The following is a 26,530-nucleotide window of genomic DNA, read 5'->3' as shown; positions in this document are numbered from 1 at the left end:
CCTTGGTGCCCCTAAAAAAAAAGAAAAGGTGGAGGCCAAATGGCCTTGCCCCTAAAATTACATAATTCCCACCCTGCCACCAGGGCTGCCATAGACCGGCCGATTGACTTTGCCGTCTCCTTGGTGGCCCGGAGAGAAAGATCTGCTGCCTGACGAAGCTCTCTCACAGTGTCAGCAGAAATCTCACCCCCCTAACTAACATCTTCCAACAGGTCGGCTTGGTATGCTTGTAATATTGACATTGTGTGTAAACATGCTGCTGCCTGACCTGCCGCCAAGTATGCCTTCCCCACCAGTGCTGATGTATTTTTAAGAGGTCTGGTGGGGAGCGCCGGTGCTTTAAATGACGATGCCGATTCGGGAGAGAGATATGTCGCGAGCGTCTCCTCCACCCTCTGCATCGACACATAACCAAATGTTTTCGCTCCCATAATATTAGCGTATGCATTTGACTGATTGGTGTAAACTCTTGATGAAGCCGGTCTAACCCAGGGCTTCGACACCTCAGTGTGAAGGTCTGGGAAGAACGGCAGACACCGGCGTGATGGCTGAGCGCGAGATGGCAGAAATCTCTCATCTAATTTACTTTTCTGACGAGACTCCTGCCTATCTAATGGCCACTCAATGCTGAGCTTTTCAACAGCACGAGTTAAAACATCAAACAGCTCCTCTTCAGCTGGAAAATGAAGTGACGAGCCTTCAATCTCCTCAGTCTCAACACTTTCAACATCCAGCTCCTCAGAACTGGATAGTCAAAATTCTTGCGCCTCACCCTGGTCAGAAGTAACCGCAGCGCGTGCTTCTGCACCGGGGATAGAGGCGCTGGATCTCGCCGGTGAAGGGTGAGATAGGGCGGAGCCCGTCTCACTCCCCTCGGTGAGATCCATTTGCGAACCCCAGGACTGACGCCGCCGCTCTGCCTCGACAGAAGCGGGACCCGAGCCGCGGAGAGCGCGCAGCGAACCGCCCTCCTCGAAGAGCGATCGCCGGGAGCGCAGCGTCCGTAGTGGAAGACGCTCGCAATGCTCGCAAACAGCCCCCTCGAGAGCTGACTGGGAATGCTGCACTCCTAAACAAGCAACACATAGTTGATGTGAATCCCTGCCTGTGATGTATCGAGTACAGGGGGGAACACACTTCCTATGTTGCTGCTCGCTCGTCACTTGTTCTTGACTCATTTTGGTTTTTTAATATGTATGGAAATATATATAGTGAAAACTCCTGCCTAGTCACAACTAGAAACAGACAAACACGAAATAGACTGATCAAACACACACAGAGCGCTGCTGAAGTAACAGAAGCTGTCACGCTTGTGATTCTGGGGTGCTTTATAGTTTCCTGGTCGGTGACGTCACCCGCCTACTACGTTCCGTCTCTCCATTGACTGATTTCATTCATGCTTCAGACGCACTACGCTGGAGGCGTTCCCACCGCGTTTCCACGCAGCGGTAATTCCCTGAAGGGGAACTAATATTAACAAGATTTTAATAAAGTATTTGTAAATGTTGAAATTAACGCAAACTTTTTGTGACCTAGATCACTGCATTCTAAGCACCTTAAACTACCAGTTGTTGCATACACCATATAAGTAATCCCTTTGTGTCTCACACAGAATGAAACATCCAGCTTGTTCTCGGGGGAGTCTAGAAACATAAACACCTGTCTTCTGAAAGATTTGACATGTTTCAGAGACAGGCATTTACAGCCTAGCGTAATTGTTTTGAAACTACTGGGAAATTTCCCAAATTGTACTGATTCCTGTTCCAACATCCGGAACTGGATACATTATCTGCATCTGCGTCATCCGTAATAAAAGGTGGAACATTCTATACTGTAATTTTCGCTGTCAGAGCATGTAACGCTGTAACCTGAACAAAGTTGTCATTTATAATGAGATCATTCTTGATTAAACGATAAACATTTTTTTTTCTTTCAGCTGTATAGTTCTTCTTTCCTGCCAGTCGAAATGAACACATCTTCCACTGTGACGCCATCCTCTGGCACTCACCTGAAGCCATTGCGCAAGGACAAATACATCTCATCTCTTCATGAGACGCCATCTCTCCTTGAGCAATATCTTCAACAATAATCAAACTAAGTCTAAATCAAACTTAAACCATGCAACAAATAAGGAAGAAAAGAAAGCCAGCCATAAACCGTAAATAAGACTAGGTGAAGAGAGAGAGAGAGAGAGAGAGAGAGAGAGAGAGAGAGAGAGAGATTTATACAACTCTTAAATGAAACATATACTAAACCATTAAAATACAATATATTCTACCCATGCAATGCTACAGTGTGCATATGCAAAACAAATCTCAAAATCATAAAAAAGACCATCAGACATCACCAGTTAAACACCATAGTTCCACCTTCACATATTGACAATAAAGTACCATTCACACACCATTTAAACTCAAATTCAAGTAAATTCTTTGTGATTTGATCAAATTTGTGTTCCATTCTGATTCTCGATTCAACCAAAGCAGTAAAAATTTGCAATGCACTTATGTTTTTACATTTAGTCATTTAGTAGACACCTTTATCCAAAGCGACTTACAAATGAGGAATACAGCAAGCGAGTCATCATGAAAAGGCAAACAACGCAAGAAGTGCTCAAAATACAGTTTCAGACATTGCTTAGAGTAGCATTAGCCAGACAAGGAAGGGAATCAAGGAAAAGGAAATATTTTTATTTTATTTAAAAAAATTTATGAGGTTAAGTGCTCGCGGAAGAGATGAGTTTTCAGCTGTCTTTTGAATGTTGTCAGGGATTCTGCATTCCGGATTAGGCTGGGGAGATCATTCCACCAGCAAGGAACTGTGAATGAGAATGTTCGGGAGAGTGATTTTGTGGCTCTCTGTGATGGTACCACGAGTCATCGCTCATTGACCGATCGTAGGCTTCTGGTAGCCTGTGGTCTATCTGTAAGCAAGCGTAAGTATTGAAACTTAGAAAGGATAAGTATAGTTAAGAGTCCAGAATCAGCTGCCATCAGCAGGTCATTAACAACTTTTACCATGGCAGTCTCTGTACTACGAAAACCAGACTAAAATTTTAAAAACAGGTTATATTTTAATAGGTGAGCATGAGCCTGAGATGCAACAACCGTTTCCAGGATTTTTTTAAAGAAAAGGTAGATTGGAAATTGGGCGAAAGTATGAAAAATTATTAGGATCAGTGCCCGGTTTCCTGAGTTTTGGTGTTATTACAGCAACCTTAAAAGATGAAGGAACAACATCTGAGGTGAGAGAAGAATGTATAATACCAGTTATTATACCAGATAGGGGAGATAAACAGCCTTTGACCTAGTGAGTTGGAAGTGGATCTAACTGACAGGTGAAAGACTTAGATTGCCGAATAAGACATGATATTTCATCAACAGTCGGAAGTTCAAAACTAAAAAATAAGGACAGAAGACAATCATGGGAAGGCAGATACAACAGATTACATGACATATTATTTTGAGGAGATAGTTGATGAATATTGTCCATTTTGGTATTAAAAAAGGTTATACATTTGTTACATATATCAATAGATTATAGGTGAGAAGGAAGGTGTATCAGGTGGCCTTAAGATATGATTTACTGTATTAAACAACAATCTTGTGTTGCCTTCATCTGACCTAATTATTGTAGAATAGTAATCAGATTTAGCTGTTAAGAGAGCATTCTTGTAATAGAGCATGTGATCTGTATACATATCTTTATGAACAGTCCAGTTTTAATGCATAAACGTTCACTATGCAGTCCCTCATTATAATAGAAAATCAAGTCATTTGGAGTAGAAAAGGCATCTCTCTTGAAGAAATTGTCAAGTCCAACAGAAAAAGTGGATAGATTAATGTTGAACAACCCATGTAATTTTTTTCTACCATTAAGTTAACAATGAATGATATTAACTAGTGATCTGAAATGGTTAAGTCCGATGCAAGACAGTTAGAAGGAGTTACACCAGAGCAGCAAATAATGTCAAGAATGTGGTGTTTACAGTAAATTGTAAAAATTTACACACTGTTGTCTTCCAACACTATCAAGGCATGATATAAAATCTCTAGTGAGGGTGTTATTAACATTGTCCATGTGTATATTAAAATCATCCAGTATAATAACATTGTGAGATGCAGAATTGCGTGATCAGAAGCATCAGATTAATTAGTCAGGTACACATTTAAAATCATTAAATTGTTGATGCTAATGAAGCAATAAAACAACAAAGCCTTCAGAGAGCAGCGGCAGCAGTTCGCGCCAGCGTTCACTCGTCATTTGACTCATTGTGCTATTCCCCCATTGTGCCTGCAGGTGGCACTGCCACTTGTAATTCTTATCTGTTGTGTTCTTTTAAAATAAATTCAGAAGAAAGTATTCCTGAATGTTGGCTGTTATTTCAGTGTGGTTTACCCCAAGTGTTTTCTACATGTTAGTATAGTGAAAAACATTACATAATTGTCGATAAGGTGGACTAACTCATTATGAAGCTTCCACAGTGAATTGTGAGTAGTTAGGCGTACTGCAACTTTTATTTTATTTTCTCTGCATAGCTAAAGTGAGCTAGGTTAGCTAAGATGGCTAATACTATTGGCCAAACAGAAGGTTGATGAAAAAACCGTGGACCACTTACATTGAAAGATTTGACCACTTTATAGAAGCTAACTCCACTGAGGCTGACAAGAAAGTGCCTGTGCTACTCAGTGTGATCGGAGGAAAAAAATATGGATTACTCTGAAGTCTTATAATGACGGACAAACCGAGAGAGAAAGGCTTCAAGCACATAACAGACACGCTACAGCAGAACTTCTCTCTGCAGCCCCTGGCCGTCATGGAGCGTTTCCATTTCCATAGGCGGAATCAGGAGGAGGGCGAGCCGGTGACACAGTGTGTTGCAGTGCTTAGAGCAGGGGTGCCCAATCCTGCTCCTGCCGATCGACTGTCCTGCACAGTTAATCTCCAACCCTAATCAAACACACCTGAAGCAAACAATTAAGGGCTTCAGGATCACTTGAAAATTAAATGTTTTTCAAGACCATGTCAAATTACTTTATTTTGATTTGACTCTAAAATGCAACTGATGTTTATTGTCATCTTCTAAGCATCTATCCAGTATATTGTCTCTATTGTTTTGTGGTGCAAACGAGCCCCATTCAGTCTCAGTCTCCCCCTGCACACATTCACACCTCTCCAGCCTGGTTATGGCTCTAAATATGCATTTCTTTTGTCTGCATTATAGTTACTAACGACTGGCTATTCACAGGCTATTCATAGGGTTTCAGTCCCTAATTTCTTTTCTCAAAGTTAACCTCACATTTTAAACTGTATCAAATGCATTTCTTGAATAAGGAAACATTTCAGTAAGCATTCAAAAAATCATAAAAGTATAACTTCTAGGTGGCAGGTGCACTTAGGGCTAGCTAGCATGTTAGCTTAGCACACCATCAATACACGACAATTTATGAGATTAAAACCATGTTTGTGCTCCAAACTTACTTTATAACGCAAGTCGAGTATTTTAAATAATCTTCTGTGATCTAATTTGGCTTCAGATAAAAAAATCAGACAGAAAATATACTATTGGTATAGTATTCTGCACAATGATAGTGTATATAGATTAGCATTACATTATAAATATAATCTATTATTATGGAAATACCTGGCATGGCTTGAAAAACACAGGTAACTCAAATATCATTGCAAACATGTTTATTGTCTTCAAAACGTCTGTATCTGCATGTTACAGCGCAATCTCTGTAGCTTTGTGTGTATCAGTGACGTCCTGGAATGTCACATGATCATGGCTCTTCTTCATGTTCTATATATGGACTAATACTGTGCACAGGGCGGCGAGGGCGCCCTCAGGCTATTGGTATGAATTGAAAACACAGAGTATCCAAGCGCTCATAATGATTACATCGACGCATTTGGGTATAAATTCAATAAATATTATTCCTGTCTATAGAAATCTGATGTAAACCTATGAGAATATATCAATATTTCTCCAAATCTGCACATTTTTGAGCTAAAGCCCTGAGGGACGTTGTTTTGTGTATCGCTGTCATGACGACAGCACGGGAGTTTTTTTTATGAATGAAAGCGGCTGACGCGCATAATTCATATCAAAGGTATCGACTAATTTTTTCATTTCATAACTCCTGACACAAATTTTGAAATAACTGTCGCTATAAGTTTCTCAGAATACAATAGTGGTCAAATACTGAAACTTGAGTCTTATATCTTTTTAATGATATATAGTTTGTCAAGGTATAACATTAAATCTGATAGTAACTTTGAACTATATATAAAAAAAAAAAAACGCTTCAGTGTGCCCGCGCACTGGCAACGGTTAACAGGTTAAAGGCAGGTGTGTTTGATTAGGGTTGGAGATGAACTGTGCAGGACAGTCGATCGGCAGGAGCAGGATTGGGCACCCCTGGCTTAGAGGATTGTCAGAAAACTGTGAATTTGGGGGACATTTGGATGATGCACTTCACAATAGATTTGTGTGTGGCTTGAAGAGTGAAGCTACACAAAAGCACTTGTTGACCGAGTCTATGCTGACATTTCAGAGAGCAGAAGATTTGGCGGTCTTCATGGAAACAGCGTTATGTGAAGCACACCAACTCAGCGGATCACTCAATGTAACCATGGTTCCCTGAGAAGGGAATGAGATGCTGTGTCGCTGACGACACTCTTGTGAATCCCTTCAGTGTCAGCGCTCCTGAACTTAGTCCAATCTTGATTGGTGCAATATCATCCCGTGACGCGTGCCGGCGGAATGTGGAAGCTAAAAAGGAGCCTGCATCACAGCTGTTGTCAGCCTTCTGATCTGATGAAGCAAGCCACTCCCAGGTATGCAGGCAGCATGGAAAAGGGACGCAGCGTCTCGTTCCCTTCTCAGGGAACCATGGTTACATGGGTTACCTGAGATGTTCCCTCTCGAGGGAACTCGCGCTGTGTTGCTGATGACACTGGCCCTCATTTATCAAAAGTGCGTACACCAAATTTCCAGCGTACACCTGGCGTACACCCAAAACCACGGTGACTTTGAGATTTATCAATATGGACGTTGGCGTACGGCACGCTCAAATCCTACGCCAGCTCAGGAGGTGGTGTACGCACGTTTTGAGTGCGGGAATGCGCAGAAAAACAATTCCTAACACCACAAAACGCATTGACATACTAAAAGATATAATATATTATGACCCACTGTAAAAAACAACAACAACATAGTAATTATAAACTTCAGTGTTTATTTTTGTGCAACATGGACTAAAATGTTTAATTTGTGTGAATTTACCAAAGCATTTGAATTGTAGGCATATGTATTCCTTCAGTTGCGAGCCTGTGCGCTTTACCTGACGATTCAAGCCTTGTTTATACTTTCGCCTGGCTCCGCAGCGCGAGTCTCCGCAGAAGGCGCGCGCACCTCCCCAAACGGACGAGGCGTTTATACTCGACGCGCTCGCCGTTGTACTATTCTTTGAAACGATGGTTAGGCCAGGGTTAGGGCCGGCAGGTGTGCACGGACTGGGTTTAGTAATGAAAGGCCCAAAAAAATAATTCAGACTGACAAAATAATAAAAATGCCATTCTTCTTATTTTAAACAATAATAATAATAATAATACAAATAATAATAATAACGACATTCTTCTTCTAAATAACAATAAGCGTCATTAATAATAAATATTATAATAAAAAATAATAATAAAAATCTAGAAATCAATTTTGTTTCTTTCCACTTCCCTGGTTTCACTTTCTCTTTCTCAAAGAAGTTTCTCTTCTTTGCCGTCTTCCGTGTGTCCATGGCGTAAAATGAGGGCGTGGGGGGAGCGGAGACTTGAATATTTAGGGGCGTGTTATTCTACTGACGATCGATTTCAGCCGCGGCATTTATCAAGGGCAGGTATTGCGTACACCAGAATTTCAAACGTATGCACAGCTTCATAAATCAGGCGATGAGAAGAGTGTAAGCATAATCTTACGCCAATATATACGCCCGTTTCTACGCAAGATTGATAAATGAGGGCCACTATGATATGCCCACTAAAAAAAAAATATTTTCACGGAATTAACAAGATATTTCCTCATGCTGAGGAAAGTCTATCCTACAGCGAAGCAATGAGGCACAGCTCAGAACACAAGTGCTTGTGACCCGAAGGGACCATCCCGCCGCCCACATCACATACATCTTGGAGGGATGCTCCCGACCACAACACCCTTGAAGATGCCATGCTTCGAGTGGAATGTGCTCTAATTGACAGAGGTGAGGGCAGCCCGCACTCCTCGTAAGCCATAGAAATAGCAGGCTTCCGGATCCCGACCACAAGCACTGGAGCTAGCGGATGAAGGCTGAGAAAGGGCAGAAGCCGTCTTATACCCCTCCGCTAGCTCCATCTCTGATCCCCACAAGTGAAGACGCTGGGTTGCCTCGGCAATTGTGGGACCAGCACCTGGCCGGCACAGAGCTGGCCGCTTTGATCAAATACCGCTAATCGAGAGCAAAGTGTTCTCAATGGTAAACGCTCGCAATGCCATCAATCAACCCCCTCGAGGGCTGACCGAATATGCTCCGCTCCCAAACAGCTTACACAGAGATTGTGTGCATCCCCATCCGGAATAAAACAAGGACAGGGGTGAACACACTTCTTAAAGTTTTGCTGTTCACTCACCATTTTGATGTTTTCCTACGCTTCAGCTGTTCACTCACCATTTTGATGTTTTCCTACGCTTCACGGGTTGACGTTGCACCAATCAAGATTGGACTAAGTTGCACAGGTGCTTCAGGAGCGCTGACGTTGAAGGGATTCCCCAGAGTGTCATCAGCAATGCAGCATCTCGTTCCCTCGAAAGGGAACTATACTAGCTCTCATTATCATAATTAAAAAGACTCTACCTATTAGCAGCATCACGACACCCACTGATATTGAAAGTGCCAAATCTCAAGGATGCCATGAGAAAAATAAAAAAAGTAACAAAAAAATGCATGTAAGCCATATCACTTTTTACCTTGCAAATGCAAAGTACTTCTTACATTACAGAGAAGCTTCTTAAGGTGTTACCGTTTTGGTCTATCAAGCTCATCAAAGGTTGCCTTCTGCTTAGCTACAGTACAAGATATCAGAAATAGTTTTAAATCTGAAAAGTACGACTCGATACTGGGCTTGCAAAGTCCTTTTGTATTGTCAAGAAAAGTATTAATCTGTTGTACTGAATAAAGTTTAGTCCTACCTTCAGAATCATTCTCATCTCATGAGTACATCACATCATTCCCATCATATTGTTCCTCGTCATCCTTATCAAAATCCTCCATTTGTAGCCTTAAGCAGTAAGGCCGATTATGAATGTAATTTGATACTTATGACCGATCATGCCCAAACGCACCGAGCCAGAGACAGTTGCGTTCAGTCGGTGTTTACAGTCTGTGTTTAAAATCTACTGCCTTAGAATGTTTCAGCTAGCCATTAAGTGTGTCCCCGACATTAAATATATCACTTCCTTCAATCCTTCAGAATGTGTTTGTTTTTCATCCCCGGTGAGTCGGCATCATGCACTTCTTTTGCATGCACCTGCTCTGAACTTAAATCTGGCTGTGTGACTGCAGGCATGTCATTTTGGTTGGCTGCTACCTCAGCTACCTCCACGGCCCTATTGCTGGAATTAGCCGACAGGGATCTTCCCTCATGCGCTTCTTGCAAGCTACTCTGCGTTGATTCCACTCCGGCCTGTGGAAGTCGTAACGACGCAACGTCCACAATTATATCAGAACCTCACGCCCTTCCATCTTCCATATTATTAGCCAAATCTCCATTTGTCACGGTTAGGTTCTGTTTGGTTTGTTTTACCAAATTGCAAATTAGATCCTGCATCCTTCCCTGCTTCTACCTGCATGTGACACAATTAACATCATTATTTCCATTACGATTTAGGCAAGTCTGCCTAATGTGTCCAAATTAGCCACAAATAAAACATTTAATTGACTCTAAAATAACTAATAAATAAATGAACTAATAAAAATAGAGTAATCCTTACTCTCAATGGTTAATTTCGCTGACAGGTTCAAAGGATCACTCTGAGAATTCTGAATCATGACAACCTGGCACTGAATAGACATTACATGTTTAAGTTCGGGATTTTTGCATCGGAGCGTAACCATCTTAATGGGACTCACTAATTTACCATATCTCTGAATTATTTCCTCGAGTTTCTCATTTTTAACAAATGGGGGTTCATTTGACAAGACAGTCTTCTTTGATGGGCTCGACAGAGGCAAAACGGGCACAAACATTTAATTGATCATTAATCTGCTCTCTATTAAATCATTTACCATTTGGCTTTGACTCATGAAAATAACTATTGCCTTGTTCATACAAGAGGAAGATCTGATATTAATGCCACCGACTGCAGCACTCACGGCCACCAGGCAATCCTCTACTGACACAGACGCGTCAGACATGCATTTACATCCATGTCTAAGGCCTCATTTACACTGTCACTGAAATGTGACACAATTCCGATTTTTTTCTCATATGGGAAACAGATCGGATGTGTTCTATGACCGTGTAAACAGGAAAAAAATGCATGCATTCAGATATTTCGAGATCTGTTTCAGGCCTCATTCAAATTTGGAAATTAATCAGATATATAATTCAGATATGTGCCAATGCGACTGTCATGTAAACAGGTAGATCGGATTTTCTGAGGCATTAGGCAGCGTCTCCGCGGTTAAATGACGAGAGCAACCCCGACGCGCATCTGCAAACTGGGACGTATGGCTAGACGAAATGTTGTGTCGTCGTAGGAGAGGAATGTGGACAAACGTTGACACAACATATTAAAGGCTGGCTTGCTCTCATCCTAAAATTTCGGACCCACTGCTCCTCGTTAAAGCCAATATTTAAACACCATATGTATGGGGATAAATTGATGCCAAAACCATTGAAAATGGACAGACTAAAAGTCGCAAATGGATATTACAACTTGTAAACACAAAACACAATCTACAAATAGATTAAAAATCCGCAAAGTCCTCATGATCCGCAAATGTAAAACAAGATCTACAAATAGATACAAAGTCCTCAAACAAACTCTTTGTGATCCACAAATATAAAGCATGATCTACAAAAAGATTAAAAATCCACAAATAAACACATCCTGATTCACAAATAGAAATCAGTGACTTGTACTTGAAAACCAGAATTTGAATGAATTTAAAGTGACTTGTTTGCAGGTGAAGATCATGTTCTGTTTGTAGATTGTGTCACATTTGTTTTCAGAATTATGGCACTATTGTTTCGCTGTTGTGACAAAATAATGCCATAATCATTGAAAATGAAGAGACTATGAGTCAAAAATGCATATTACAATTTGTAAACACAAAACAAGATCTACAAATACATTTAAAATCTGCAAACAAACTCCTCATAATCTGCAAATGTAAAACACAATCTGTAAATAGATTCCAAATCTGCAAACAAACTCCTCATGATCCACAAATGTAAAACAAGATCTACAAATAGATAAAAAATCCACAATCAGACTCTTCATGACATACAAATATAAAATGCGATCTACAAATAGATTTAAAATCCGCAAACAAACTCTTTATGATTCACAAATAGAAATCAGTGACTTGTACTTGACAACCAGAATTTGAATGAATGCAAAGTGATTTGTCTGCGCATGTGGGTCATTATTTGTTTGTAGATTGTGTTGCATTTGTTTTCAGAATTTTGGCACAACTTTTTTGCTGTTTTTCCCATTAAAAAATCTACAAATGCCCTCCTCACAATTTGCAAACAAACACAGTCTAAATTTTCAAACCACTGTAAAAAGACATTCTTACACATTCTGTGCAAAGCTCAGCCTGCAAGTGTTGAATCTGTGTTTGCAGATCACAGGGCATTCACAGATCCCTCTGCACACGTCTACAGATCTTTTTGGCACTATCTTTCCACAGAGTGTGTGACTACGAGCCACACGTGTAGTCAGCCAATCAGGGGTAATGCTTCAATGTGATGTCACGCCCCCTCAATACGCCCTTTTCAAAATAAGAGTCGACACTTCTCGGATGGGTGGGCTGGGCTCACTGCCATTTACTGGCAAGCTCAGTGAAGCTCAGTCTCTGGATCGGCTGACGTGACGTGAAGCTCAGTCTCTGGATCGGCAGAAGTGACGTGAAGCTCAGTCTCTGGATCGGCAAAAGTGACGTGAAGCTCTGGCTCTGGCTCGGCAGGACTGACGTGAAGCTCTGGCTCGGCAGGACTGAAGTGAACAGTCTCTGGATCGGCAGGCAGGAAGTGAAGCGTCTCTGAGCTTGACGGGACCAGCGGCGGCGAGGGCTTTGAGCTGGGTAGGACCAGCGGCGAAGAGGACTCTGAGCTGGACGGGACCAGCGGTGAAGAGGGCTCTGTGCTGGACGAGACCAGCGGTGAAGGCTCTAGCTTGGCGGGCATGTCGCTTGCTGTCGCAGGCGCGGCGGGCATGACACTCTCAGTCTCAGGGACGGCGGGCATGACGCATACTGCATACTGCCTTGGCTTCGGCAGATTTGGCGTGAAGTGCGGGCTCGGCTGGACTGGCGTGAATTGCAGGCTCGGCTGGACTGGCGTGAAGTGCAGACGGTGACATGGCGTGCCACGGAAGGAAGCTCTCCAGACATCTGGAGAGTACCTCTCTCCAATCCAGACCGGAGAGATCGGGGAGCTCCCTCGGGTCGACCTCCTTAGCCCCCAGCCGGTAACACAACTTAATTGCCTCGTCACCCAGAGAGCAAGAGGTAGCGAGAGGAACAAACCCCCAGGTGTACTGGAACAGATCGAGGCTATCCAGGGCCAAGGCCGCGATCTGTCCAGCGAACTCCCGGCTCATGCTGGGAAGATCAGGCGAGATCCGTACTGCTGGATTCCTGGAGGTCATAGCTGCTGGATCTGGGTGTGGCGAAGTCTTCTGTCACGATCTGCTCCGAGACACAAAGGTTTAGATCCAAACGCAGCTTTATTGAATGGGGCAATCCAGAGGCGTAATCCAATGTACAGGCAAGAGTCATACACAGACAGGCAGTCAAAACAAAGAAACAAACAAACAAAACAGGCAGGGACCAGAGGCAAGAGAGTAATCCAGGGAACAGGGCAAGATATCCAAAACCAAGAGACAAGAAAACCAGGATAATGCTCAGAAATGCAGTGTAACACTTAAACAAGACTTCGCGGTGAGTGAATGAATGAACATGGTATAAATAGACTGAGACTAACAGGATGATGAGACACAGGTGAATGCAATCAGTGAATGAGGTACAGGTGAATGTGATCAGTGATAAGTGATGATGAGTCCGGGCAGTGAGTTATGGGAAATGTAGTTTGTGAGTGATAAGTCTTATGTGGAGTGCCCTCTGGTGGCTCTCAAGGGCACTCCAGCTGGAGACCGTTACAGCTCCACTGACTCTTATTCCAGTCCACAATCACACATATCCAAAGTATGGAATGATATTCCGGACATTATTCAAAAGGAATTGCAAATTGTATTTGCAATTGCGTTTTCAAATTGTGGACGCATAAAATGTGACATAATCCAAACGCAAATGCAAATCGCGCATTACCGTTTGCATTTTCGTTTAAGCGAACGCACAGTGACTGCCAAATTTAAAATGGAAATGCAAAGTCCATTTGCCACTGTGTTTCCCATATCTTACGAGTCTTGACCCTGTCATATTTAAATAGCAATTTCAATTACCAAGTCTGCTTTTTCACTTTCTCAGCGTCGCGTATGTAGCCAGCCAAAACTCAAATGAAATTGCAATTCCCTTAGTATTTCCATTTCTGATGCCTTACACAGAAACCTGTCAATCAGCGTCAAGGGTGGGATTATGCTATGGGGTGTGTTCGTGTTGGGACGTGACGTCACTCACAGTCGACGGTTAAGAGGTGATGCCCTGAACAGACAGACGCCGATTTATTTTAAACAATGGAGGTAGTTGGTGAAATTGTGGAGGACCTTATGATGCTCGCGCAGCAAGTTGTGAAAGAAAGTGAAAAAGCAGACGTGGTGATTGAAATTGCTATTTAAATATGACAGGGTCAAGACTCATAAGATATGGGAAACACAGTTGCAAACGGACTTTGCATTTCCATTTTAAATTTGGCAGTCACTGTGCGTTCGCTTAAACGAAAATGCAAACGGTAATGCGCGATTTGCATTTGCGTTTGGATTATGTCACATTTTATGCGTGCACAATTTGAAAACGCAATTGCAAATACAATTTGCAATTCCTTTTGAAAAATGTCCGGAAAATCATTCCATACCAAAGGATGCTTTCTCAATAAATACATTGTTTTATTTATTCCAGTATGAGAGAGAGGTTAAAGTGCAACATATTGCCCTTAAGCCCCGCCCCCTTTTTGACGTGGGAATATTCCCACGCTTGCCCCGCCCCCTTTCCAGCAGGGGATTTTTTCCCACGCTTGCTCCGCCCCTTTCCACCGGTGGCTTTTTTCCCACGCTTGCTCCTCCCCTTATGGGCCTGAACAGAACCAGGGAAATATTATAAATTAAATTATATATTAAATTATATATTTAAAGGGATAGTTCACTTTGAAATTAAATTTTGGTATGTTTTAGCTTACCTCAAGGGCATCCAAGATGTAGGTGTCTTTTTTTCCGCAGTAGTTTCAATTTTGATATTTTTAGGTCAAACCGTTCTTGTCTGTCAGTCATATAATGCAGGTCTATGGTCACGGTCTCAAAGAGCATGCACAGAGTCCAAATTAAAACAATTCCCCATCGTCCAAATTAAACAATTCCCCATCGTAAGTACACATTGATGGCCTAAGACACGAAACGAGCGGTTTGTGTGAGAAAACGAACAGTATTTATATCGTTTTTAGCTCTTATACACAGCCACATCCAAGTGATCTGAGGGCGCGCGCGCATCTTGGTGTGTGACGTGTACGCAGACTGGTGCATAGATATATATACACTAGATGTCGCCTTGTCTACGGCAGTTCATTGGAACGAATGTCTTTAACTTTTGGAATATCTGTGATCACAGTATTGTTGTTTGATTTTGTTGAAAGTTCCAGCAGCCATTTAAACATTAAAAACTGTCCCTTTCATGTTAATGTTGTTTTTTCATTGTTTACATGTTTAAATATTCCGAGAATGCACAGTTAAGTTCTAATGTTTAATGTTTAAACTGCAATAAATGCATTTAAATGTTTTTTTTTTTTTTTGGCAGCCATTTTGTTTTTATTGTTTATGCCAAAACAGTGATGTTTACAACTTGTTATACGGCAGAAATGGATTCAGCACCTAAAAATCATATAGAAACAACACTTGAAGTACTTTTCCTCAAAAATGCCTACTGCATCTTATCCAGGGCTATTTATCTATTTTGGGACTTGACTATTACAATAATCTAGCCTTGAGGTCATGAACGCATGAACTAATTGTAGTTAAGCCTTTAGTACTGAGCCTTGTGGTACTCCATACTGAACTTGTGATCGATAAGACATCTCTTCATTTACTGCTACAAACTGATAACGGTCAGATAAGTATGATTTAAACCATGCTAGTGCAATTCCACTAATGCCAACATAACGTTTTTTGAATTTCCAAATTCGGGGAACAGACACAGTCTCTATGTGATGATAGCTAGGTGAAAGAGGCTCTATGTGATGGGATTTATCTGACCTTGGTGACGTGAGACAGCTAGCAGATGGTCGGTTAAGCCAGTCTGTCTGCTTCCTGACCTGAGCCCCAGATTGTCATGTTTTATCTCTAAGACTATGAGCCAAATTACTAGAGAGAAGAGCAGCACCATCCCAGGAGGGATGAATAACATCTCTTTTAAACAGGTCAGGTCTGCCCCAAAAACTTTTCCAATTGTCTATGAATTCTATATTATTTTGCGGACAGTACACCTCGACAGCCAGCCATTGAGTGAACACAATCTAGTCAAGTCAAGTCAAGTCAAGTTTATTTATATAGCGCTTTTCACAACACAGGTTGTATCAAAGCAGCTTCACAGTAATAAATTAGAACAATACATCAATGTTTGTTTCTAGTGGAACGTCTACGTTCGGTAATGCTGATCAATAGTATCGTTGATTGATTAATTAAATTAAATATCCCCAAATATCCCCAACTGAGCAAGCCAAAGGCAACAGTGGCAAGGAATCTACTGACTATCTCATCACTCCTGCAAACAGGAAGGGGGCCAGAGCAAATTACAGTGCCTGACATCGTACTTGCAGGTTCACACACCTTTTTAATATTAATTTTGGTGATCTCCGACTGGCGGAGTTGAACATCATTTGTGCCGACGTGAATAATAATCTTAGAGAATTTACGATTAGCATTTGCCAGCACTTTTAAATTTGCTTTGATGTCAGGCGCTCTGGCTCCCGGCAAACATGTGACTATGGTGGCTGGTGTCTCTATTTTCACGTTCCATATAATAGAATCGCCAATAACTAGGGCACAAATAACAGGATCCTCAGTGGGTGTTTCACTGAGTGGGGAGAACCTGTTTAATGTTGTTATCGGAACGGAAGAGCGGTGTTTTGTCCCGCGACTATAGCGTCTCACCGTCACCCAATTGCCCTGCTGCATGGGCTCTACTTCAGCCGGAACCGAACAATGTACAGAGTTCACTAAGCTAGTCGCATCCAAAGCAGCATCTAAAGCCCTTGCTTTCTTACTATCCTCGATTAAAGTTTGGATGCGTGTCTCTAGTTCTGAAATCTTCCCCGACAGCTTTACTATCTCCCTGCATTTATCACATGTAAATCCTGTGCTGACAGAGAAGGATATGCTAAACATGTTGCATGAGGTGCAAGTAACAATAAGAGGAGAATATGACATGACTTACCGTGTTTGTTGACTGATCCTACTCACCTAAGTTGTTTGATGGACTCGTAAAAGGCACGAGCGCGCACAAGAAAAATAAATAAATAAAGAGCGTGCGGATGGCACGCTAACAGGCTAGCGAATTACTGGCGTGTTGTGCTAGCAATAACGATTTAGTTTGAAGCTAGCTATGTCAGGTTAATGTGTGATGTTGAGTAAGTTATATTTAGCAGTATAAACAACAAGGAATGATAGTAAATAATGATTCAAAACAGGAAGATATACTAAGCTTTTCAGACGCACACCAACGCAAACAGCACAGGGAGTCTATACACAATGTATCTTCAAGACAAGGGTCAAGTCATCTTCACATTTTTAATGTGTTTAATACATATAGGTTTAGAAGTTTAGAACCAATCTCAACCAGAAATTGAGGAATATCAATACAGTTATGCCTTCCAAGCACTGTACTAATCAAGAGAGTTGTGTATGATACTCTAAGTGAAGCAATGCTTTTCCCAATTCCATCTGATTGATTCATTTTTTAATTCTTCCATCTGTTCCTTTTCATGTGTCTTCTCTCAAAGGCATGACTTGTCAAGCACGGACATCGTACACAGAGGACGAGGTGCTCTGGGGCCACAGATTCTTCCCGGTCATCTCTCTGGAGGAGGGATTCTTTAAAGTGGATTATTCTCAGTTCCACGCTACATTTGAGGTTCCCACAACTCCCTACAGCGCAAAGGAGCAGGATGAGGCATTACTCATGTCCTCTCCACTCATGGCCCCATCACTGTGCAACAGTAGAGAGAAGAACAGCTCCCTGGACTGTCTGGAGCTGCTGGAAGATCTAGAGAACACCAGTAAATTACCAACCAAGGTACAGAAAATGACAGGTAGAGACGGGCTGCCCAGGAAGCTACTGAGAATGAGTTCCACCACATCAGAGATGACATACAGCCTTGGCGAACTGCCCATGAAGCTCCAACGCATCAGTTCTGTGCCTGGGGTCTCAGAGGAAATGCAGGTTACCAAGGCGACTAAGATTTCCACAGAGGCCATCAGCAAATCGGTTGCAGACTTGCCGCCGAAACTTCAGAGAATGGCTGGGGGAGGAGGTCGCATGGACGGACACCTGCCACCCAAACTCCGAAAGATGAATTCTGATCGTTTCACATAGAAGAACTTACTTCTTTAGCAACAGTCAAATGGGCCCTCTTATAATTCAAGATATTTAGCGTGTTTATATAGACAGATACACCGTTTATGCTACTAATGTAGGTTAATGTAATTCAGAACGTCTGTTCCTGTGGTGGGTTCATATGCAGTACAGAGACTCTCTCAGATTGTTGTTACTACAAGCACAATCTGGTATGGATGACACCCTCAATGCATGTTAAAATATTTCTCTCCCTCTGATGGCATGACAAGCTGTACATATTTATTTGCCAAGGAAATGTTAGCAAATATTTTTTTCTCCAAGCCATATGGTGATATATTGGACAATTCCTCCTACGTGGCTAATTAGCGATTATTCATGTCATACAGTTAAGTTGTTCACCATAATACCTCTATACTGAGCTTATATTACAATGCATGTGCACATAAACATGATTAGATAAGTAATTATTTAGAATAGTAAAGCTATTGATGAACACTGAAGAAACAACATTACTGATACTTGTAATTACTGAGCTTTTTATGACTTTTATATTTACTGAGAATATCAGAAAAGGGGGAAAAAAAATAGGGAAATCAATTGGTAAAAGCTGGTATCTGTCACCTCATTCAGAATAGTTCACCCCAAAATGCTTTTGTTTCTCTCCCTCAGGTTGTTTGAAAGCTGTCTTGCTTTCTTTTGAGAAACACAGTCCATGCTGCAGTTCCAGGGGCTGTCAAAGTTAAAATAAGAAGAAAAGAAAAAGAAAATAAACCTGCAAAAAGAAAAATAATGTAAAAATAAAGGTCCAAAAGAATGTACATTGTATTCCAAGCTGAACATTTTCTCCTTCACATTAATGGGTTTGAAAGAACACGAGGACAGAAATTCCATTTTTGAACGAACTATTAATTTTACTGTAACAGAGCAATAATTTAATGGCTGATGAGTACCAAAATCAGTCCTACCATTTAGCAAAATTACCTGGAATTTTACCACAAATTTGTTTATATGTCTTGTTTAAACCTGGGACATCTAATACTCATTTCACTACTGGTAAAGTGTGCACATTTTTAAATGTTAAAATACTGCCTAGTACACCAGGTACATATGTATAAGCCATTCTTAGGTTGAACTTTCTATAAAGATTAAACACTGTGGTTCTGTGGTATGGGGTGCCAGTTGTAACCTGACTAATCATTCTATTTCTTGCACACAACAGTGAATGTACTTTTCATTTTATCAATAACATATAAAAAATGTGCCCAGCTTGCACAAAATGTGTTTTATTTAAAGAACACTCTTTCAGTGGAGGATATTTTGTGAATAAATTGGTCTTCTAAATTTGGTGACACTAGTGGCACAAAAATTACACTCTTCGCCTTAAGAACTGGACATTTTCAATGTCATTTTCAGCAAATAGTTTCTAAAGCATATTACTTGGCAGTATTTGATGTGCTTTCAGGACTTTAGGGCTCAATATAATTCCCACTATCCACATTATTAAATTATTTCCTCATAATAAGTCGAGTGAAGAATCAAGGAATGAAAAATCTGATTCTGCCTCTTCAACTTTTAATAACCCTGGACTTAAGTGCACCTTCTGCCTTTATTGAAAAGGATTTAAAGGAATGTTAATTTAACCTCTGTTATTGACGTCTTTTTATACCACTCTGACTCTCCATTGCAGGTCTGTGGTCATTATCATTGAAGAAAAGAATAAGGATTGAGGCTGGAACCAATACCCAATTAAATGCTGTCTATAAAACCAGTCAATCAGTCATTAATGAACTGTCTGTTAATTAGCTATATTGATTTCAGAGCTGGGTCATTCTCGGGAAACACTGCAATTAGTGCCTGGTAATTTCTATAAGGTGGCCTTTATATGTTATCGGAATTATAATAAATATGAGTTGACGATTTAGAAATTGCACATAAATCTCCCCATATCATAATTATGACTGGAAAAATCTGATATTAGAGGTGGTATAATAAGTAACAAATAAGATAAAAGTTTCAGTAGTGAATGGTAGGTTCATTCATACTTCTAATACTTAATGTGCTTTGTGGCAAGAACAAAACTTGAACTATTAAGGTTAAAATAAGTGAAATATTGATAGAAATTTGCCTTTGCTTCAACTTTGCACAGTTAAAAAAAATATATATATAGTTTGAATACAAAAAGTGCAGTGACAAATACAAATTCACAAACATTTAAGAGGAAAAAAGGAAGCTAAATAGACAAGCAAATTTAAGGTAGGATACTTTTATAGGTGATATTTAGAACATTTGAAAATACATTCAATGTTAAATATTTCAAATAGTGTGAATGTCAAATAGTATCAAATAGTTCATTATCCTCTTAATTACCATGCAAATGACACTGTTTCCTAACTGTCAAACATGTTTTAATAAATATATTTAAGCAATATCACACAACATACAGAAAATAAAATAAATTAAATCCAGGCAATCTGCTTATACTTCAAACCACTCACTACTCAGGTCTGGAACCCTTGAAAAAAAAAAAAAAAAAACACAGAGGCATTGAGTGGAATGCCGCTTGGTCAATAGTATTGAAGTAGTATAATATCCTTTAAAATAAAATAAAAAAAGTAGTATAATATCCTACATCAGAAACATTTTTATATTATATTATATTATATTGCATTGTGTACAATGTCAGACATTTCCTGTTGCAGTGAGAGTTAAATGAGCATACTTTACTATTAGGCCTAAGTGGAATGATATGGACAAATTCTCAATACACACCATGACTATGTTAAGGTAAATATTTTAGGCAAATCTGTATGGAATGTTAGCATATTACTATAGCCATATTAGTTACTGTATATTTGGGGTGTTAGCTGAGGAAGAGAGTGTGTGGGGATATCTGCACAATTTACTGCGGATATTGTAGAGTGATGAACTGTATCCAAAATAAACAAAATAAAATGACTTAATATGTCCTCTAAGTGACAAAAGTATTTGCTTGCTTGTTAATTATCTGTATTATGGATGTGCCCGAAGCCGAATACCTTTCTCGGAAAGGCATGGATAATGGCTTCAAAACAAATAACTAATTCTACCGAATAATAGGAAAAATATTTGGCAGACACATTCACTCCTCATGTTTGCTGAATAACAGGTGAGCCAGGGGACAGCACAATATTATAAAACCTCTAAAATCACTACACAATAATGAGTGTGAAGTGAATGAGCATAAACTCTATGAATGAAATGAGCACAGTACAATCACAAATCAAATAGCCACGTTGCTGTCTCTGTGTGTCTCTCGGAAATCAAGTCAAGTCACATTTATATACAGTATATAACGCTTTAACAATACAAATAGTTTCATATCAGCATATCAGTGATAAACAGGAAAATAATGATTCAATGAATGAACATGGTGTGATTTAATTCCAGGCTGCATCACAAGTCAGAATGTGGACTGATATCATTCAGAATATTTCATCCAGTTCTTTCTGCTTAAATTGGGGTACATCACACCGGCATATGGAGGGAAGACGAGTTGCAAGTTGAAGCTGGCCATAGGGTCTGTGCAGATTACTTGTCTGGTTCTCATGGTCTTTGCTGAGGATCTGTGTCAATGGCTGTCTAGACGACAAGGTCTTCACAGAGCTGAGCTCCTACCCTGCATCATTCCCAGGTGGTACATCTGATATGGAGTCGGATATGGAGTTGCTCAAGAGTAATTGGGTCTATCTGATCTTTGACTGATCCTGATCGATTGCTCTCCCTGATCGATTGCTCCTCCTGTCTGCCTCGCTGCCTGCTGTGAGTGTGTTTGCTTCGGTGCTGTAAGCTCCGTTTAAGCCTCGTATTTCTTTGTTTTGAACCATCATTTACTACAATTTCTAGTTGTTTATACTACTAAAATACAGCTTACCCAACATCTCAGATTAACCTGACATCGCTAGCTTCCGTTACTACTAGCACAACACGCTAGGAATTTTGTTAGCCTGTTAACGCGCCACCCGCGCGCTCAGCTATTTTATTTTTTATTTTTTTCTCTCGCACGCCCGCGCCTTTGAGTTCATAAAAAACTCAGGTGAGTAAGAATCAGTCAACAAACACGGTGAGTAATGTCTGTCCTGTTATTGTCACCTGCACTTCATGTCACATGTTTAGCATAGCCTTCTCTGTCAGCAATATAGGATTTATATGTAATAAATGCAAGGAGACAGTTAGGTTGACGGAGTGCTAGAGATTTAAATACTGCTTTGGATGTGCCTAGCATAGTGAACTCTTTACATGAGTCGGTTCTGGCTGAAGTAGAGCCTATGCAGCAAGGCAAATGGGTGACAGTGAGGGATCGCTCTAGTCGCGGATCAAAAAAACACTCTTCCATTCCGATTACCATAACAAATCGATTTGCCCCGCTCAGTGAAACACCCACTGAGAATGATTGTGCCCTAGTTATTGGCGATTCTATTACACGGCCACCAGCCACCATAGTCACATGTTTGCCGGGAGCCAGAGCGCCTGACATCAAAGCAAATTTAAAAGTGCTGGCTAATGCTAATCGCAAATTCTCTAAGATAATTATTCATGTCGGCACTAATGATGTTCGACTCCGCCAGTCGGAGATCACCAAAATTAATATTAAAGAGGTGTGTGAACTCGCAAGTACGATGTCAAGGACTGTAATTTGCTCTGGCCCCCTTCCTGTTCGCAGGAGTGATGAGATAGTTAGTAGATTGTGTTCGCTTAACGGTTGGCTGTCTAAGTGGTGTCCGCAAAATAATATAGAATTCATAGACAATTGGAAAAGTTTTTGGGGCAAACCTGACCTGTTGAAAAGAGATGGTATTCATCCCTCCTGGGATGGTGCTGCTCTTCTCTCTAGTAATATGGCTCATAGTCTTAGAGCTCAAACATGACAATCTGGGCCTCAGGTCAGGAAGCAGACAGACTGGCTAAACCGACTGTCTGCTAGCAGCCTCGCGTCACCAAGGTCAGATAAATCCCATCACATAGAGCCTCTTTCACCTAGTTATCATCATATAGAGACTGTATCTGTTCCCCGAACTTGGAAATCCAAAAAACGTTTAAACCCATCTAAGGTTAAACATTTAATTGATGTTCAACAATACAGATCATAGTCAGCTATAATACAGATGAGCAAATGCTAAAGCTTGGGTTGCTGAATATTCGATCGCTTACTTCAAAAGCACTCGTTGTTAATGATATGATTTCAGATAATAACCTAGATGTGCTGTGTTTGACAGATACCTGGCTAAAACCAAACGATTACATTACTTTAAATGAATCCACCCCGCAAGATTACTGTTATAAACATGAGCCCCGTCTGAAACGCAAAGGGGGAGGTGTTGCTGTAATTTATAGTAATATTTTCAAAACCACTAAGAAATCAAGTTTTAAATATAATTCTTTTGAAGCATTGGTGCTTAATGTAAAAATATATAGTATAAACGATAAATCACGCTTGAGATTTATGCTGGCTACTGTATACAGGCCACCAGGGCACCATACAGACTTTATCAAAGAATTTGCGGACTTTCTATCAGAATTAATATTGACTGCAGATAACTGCAAGTCAATATAACAGAGAGCAGCCAGAAAAATGGAACGCAACTGGAAGAAAACAAAACTAGAGGTATTTCGCATTTCATGGAAGGAGAGCTCGATTACTTACAGAGAGGCTTTAAAAGCTGCTAGATCTGCTTATTTTTCAACCCTATTAGAAGAAAATAAACATAATCCTAGGTATTTATTTGAAACGGTGGCTAAACTAACGAAAAATAAAGCTTCAAGCACCGAAGTTTAAAATCAACACAGCAGTAATGATTTTATGAACTTCTTCACTTATAAGATTGATAATATCAGGGACAAAATTATAACTATGCAACCGTCTACTACAGTATCGCATCAGGGAGTGCATTGTAGTCTCCCTGAGGAAAAATTTGATTCATTCGTTGCTATAGGAGAGGAAGAATTTACTAAACTCAGGAATTAAAGTGAAAAAAATTCTTCTGACTGAATTTTTTTTTTAGGCCAAGTCATATTCCTTTAACTTTTTAAATAGTCGAGACCAATAGCGTTTTAAGGGGAGATGTTTTAAACCGCTTTAATATTGCCAGTAGGCGTATTTTAAAAGCTATTTTAATCTATGAAAACCAGGCAGGGAGCATACTAATATAATTATAATTTGCCTATATATATATATATATATATATATATATATATATATATATATATATATATATATATATATATATATATATATATATATATAGGCAAATTATAACACGTTTACACAAAATTTGTTAACACACAAGTAAGTTACTTTTCCCCTCTACTGAACATAAATTGTAAGAATATGACTAATAGTAACGACTAGTACTAATAAATAAACATTAGGCCTATGCTAAAGCTATTAAATAGCAGTCCCAAACTAGTTTTTGTTACAGTTTTTCTCGATTGCTTAAACACTATAACCAGGCTTTTGAACTAAAATTTCAAAACCATAACGCCATTTATCAAAAAGCACACCCATTTTACTAAACTATAAACACTATTCCCTGTTTTGACACATGAGTCAGATTTGTTGAACTGTCACTGCAAAACTCTACACACAAATCCCTTCATTTCTCATTGCCTGCCCTACACCATGTTGTCATTTAGAAAGCACTAGCATTCAATATTGTTCACTCAAGTCAGCACATCTTCAGCTCAGTTAGCACACAATTACCCAAGTGGAAACACTAAGAGTCAAAATTTAACACACATCAATCAGAACCTTCAATAGATAGACAAAAGGGCCCAAATCAGTTTATTGCGTTTTGGAACAATGGATCCAGAAAGACATGAAGGAAGAGGGATAAGAATGAGGAGGAGGAAGGGCAAGGACAAGAAGACAAGCAGTCTCAGATGAAATTCAAGCCACTCTAGTTGCCCATGTCTTTATCAATGGTATGACTATGAGGGAGGCTGGGCTACGAGTAAGGGCAAATTTGAGTCGCTTTACAGTCGCCTCGAGAACCTTCATGGAGGAGTGGTGGCAAACAAAATTCTATAACTGAATAAGAGACAAACATTTCCAATAGTCTTTGATGAGGTTTATTTTCTTGCAAGAAAAGGCCAGCAGTCATACAGTCACACAGTGTGGCTGCAGAGTGTGACAGTGAAGGGAGGGCATCCTTTCTCCTTTATAGTCTTGACTCCCAGAATGTTATCTTTCTAGGTATTTCAACCATATGTGGAACATTCTTAGACGTGTCCATCATATTGTATCCTTGAGTGGAGGCCCTCCTGTTACGTCCCAACACTCTTTACCATTCCAATACAATTCGAATTCCATATTAGAATATGGATTGTGTGTGCTCTTTTACTGTCATATGTTGGTCACACACATCTTACTGTAAGTAAATATAAAAAAAAAAAATAGAGGAGACAGTAAAAAAAAAAGAGTAAAAAAAAAAGAGTAAAACAGAAAAAAAAAAAGTTTTTGTGTGTGTGTGTTTTCTGTGTATGAATAAAAATGTGACAATGTATCCACTGGTTGAGTCTTTTGTGTTCATCATGTGAAAAGGTTTGTGAGGGGGGGACCACAAGCAACATAACTTACCAGTTTTGGAAATGTTGTTTTGAATTTATTGCACCAGTGTGTTAGACTATGTTGTAGTGTGTGTGATTTTGAGGGCTTGTGTGTCCTGTCTGAGGGCAAAGTTTGGTTTTTCAGCAAGAGTGAATGGTTTTGAGTGTAGAGCTTCATTTTGACCTGAAAATAGGATGTTTGGGGAATTGGGTGAGACGTTATGGATTTGTGTTTATAGTTTTGAGAATACGAGGCATAGTTTCAAGAAATGTGTTTAAGCAATCGAGAAAAACTGTAATACAATGTTGGTATGAGCCACTACAGTCATTTAAAGATATAAAAAATAACACAAAGAAAAATAGTGGCATTTTGGGGTTAATATGGAAACGACAGTTACCATGGTGAATACACAATATTAACAATAACTGTTAATGAAACATAGAAACTGCTCCTGGTGAATAGAATGAGAATCATACCTGCGTTACTTTTATTTCATGTAATTTACAACGTAACGGCGTTGCATGCTCGTAGCTTCTTTTGCACTTGATCAGTGAGGCGATACACCGGCACATTTGCGCGTGCAATTGAGTGTGCGCTACGAGAACAGGATAACGGCTGATAGGACAAGAAAGTCCGTTTTTCTGAGGTGAAAAACTTTATTTCAGCGTACACTTATGTCACTGCCTGCCTGGTAGTTCCTATTGTGCTGGGTTTTCTGAAGTAGTCATGATTCGCCTCTCATAACATAACATGCTCTAAACACGCACGCAGAGTAGAGGAGGAGGAGGGGCGGGGGCACGGGGAGCAAGGATCACAGCGCAAATTTGAACTATATCGATGCAATATGGTCTAATTCCATATCGCATTTAAAAAATATATCGATATATTTTTTATATCGATATATATCGCCCAGCCCTACCTGCATTATAAGTGTGTCACTGAAATATAGTTC

General features: G+C 40.2%; 1 protein-coding gene across 1 annotated transcript in view; it reads left to right on the top strand.

Moving 5' to 3' along the window:
- Window positions 1-18,014, top strand: part of kcnj3a (potassium inwardly rectifying channel subfamily J member 3a) — a gene marked incomplete at both ends in the record, with an annotated part of 91,925 nt that extends 73,911 nt beyond the window's left edge. Inside the window, one exon of the mRNA XM_081367831.1 lies at window positions 17,422-18,014. Within this exon, the coding sequence (XP_081223957.1) occupies window positions 17,422-18,014 (593 nt within the window). The remainder of the gene's footprint in view (window positions 1-17,421) is intronic.
- Window positions 18,015-26,530: the final 8,516 nt, after the last annotated feature.

Source organism: Scardinius erythrophthalmus (assembly GCF_964197995.2).
Source record: "Scardinius erythrophthalmus genome assembly, chromosome: 6".
NCBI lineage: Eukaryota > Metazoa > Chordata > Actinopteri > Cypriniformes > Leuciscidae > Scardinius > Scardinius erythrophthalmus.
The sequence above is the reverse complement of the archived record's forward strand: the minus strand, read 5'-3'. Positions and strand labels throughout refer to the sequence as shown.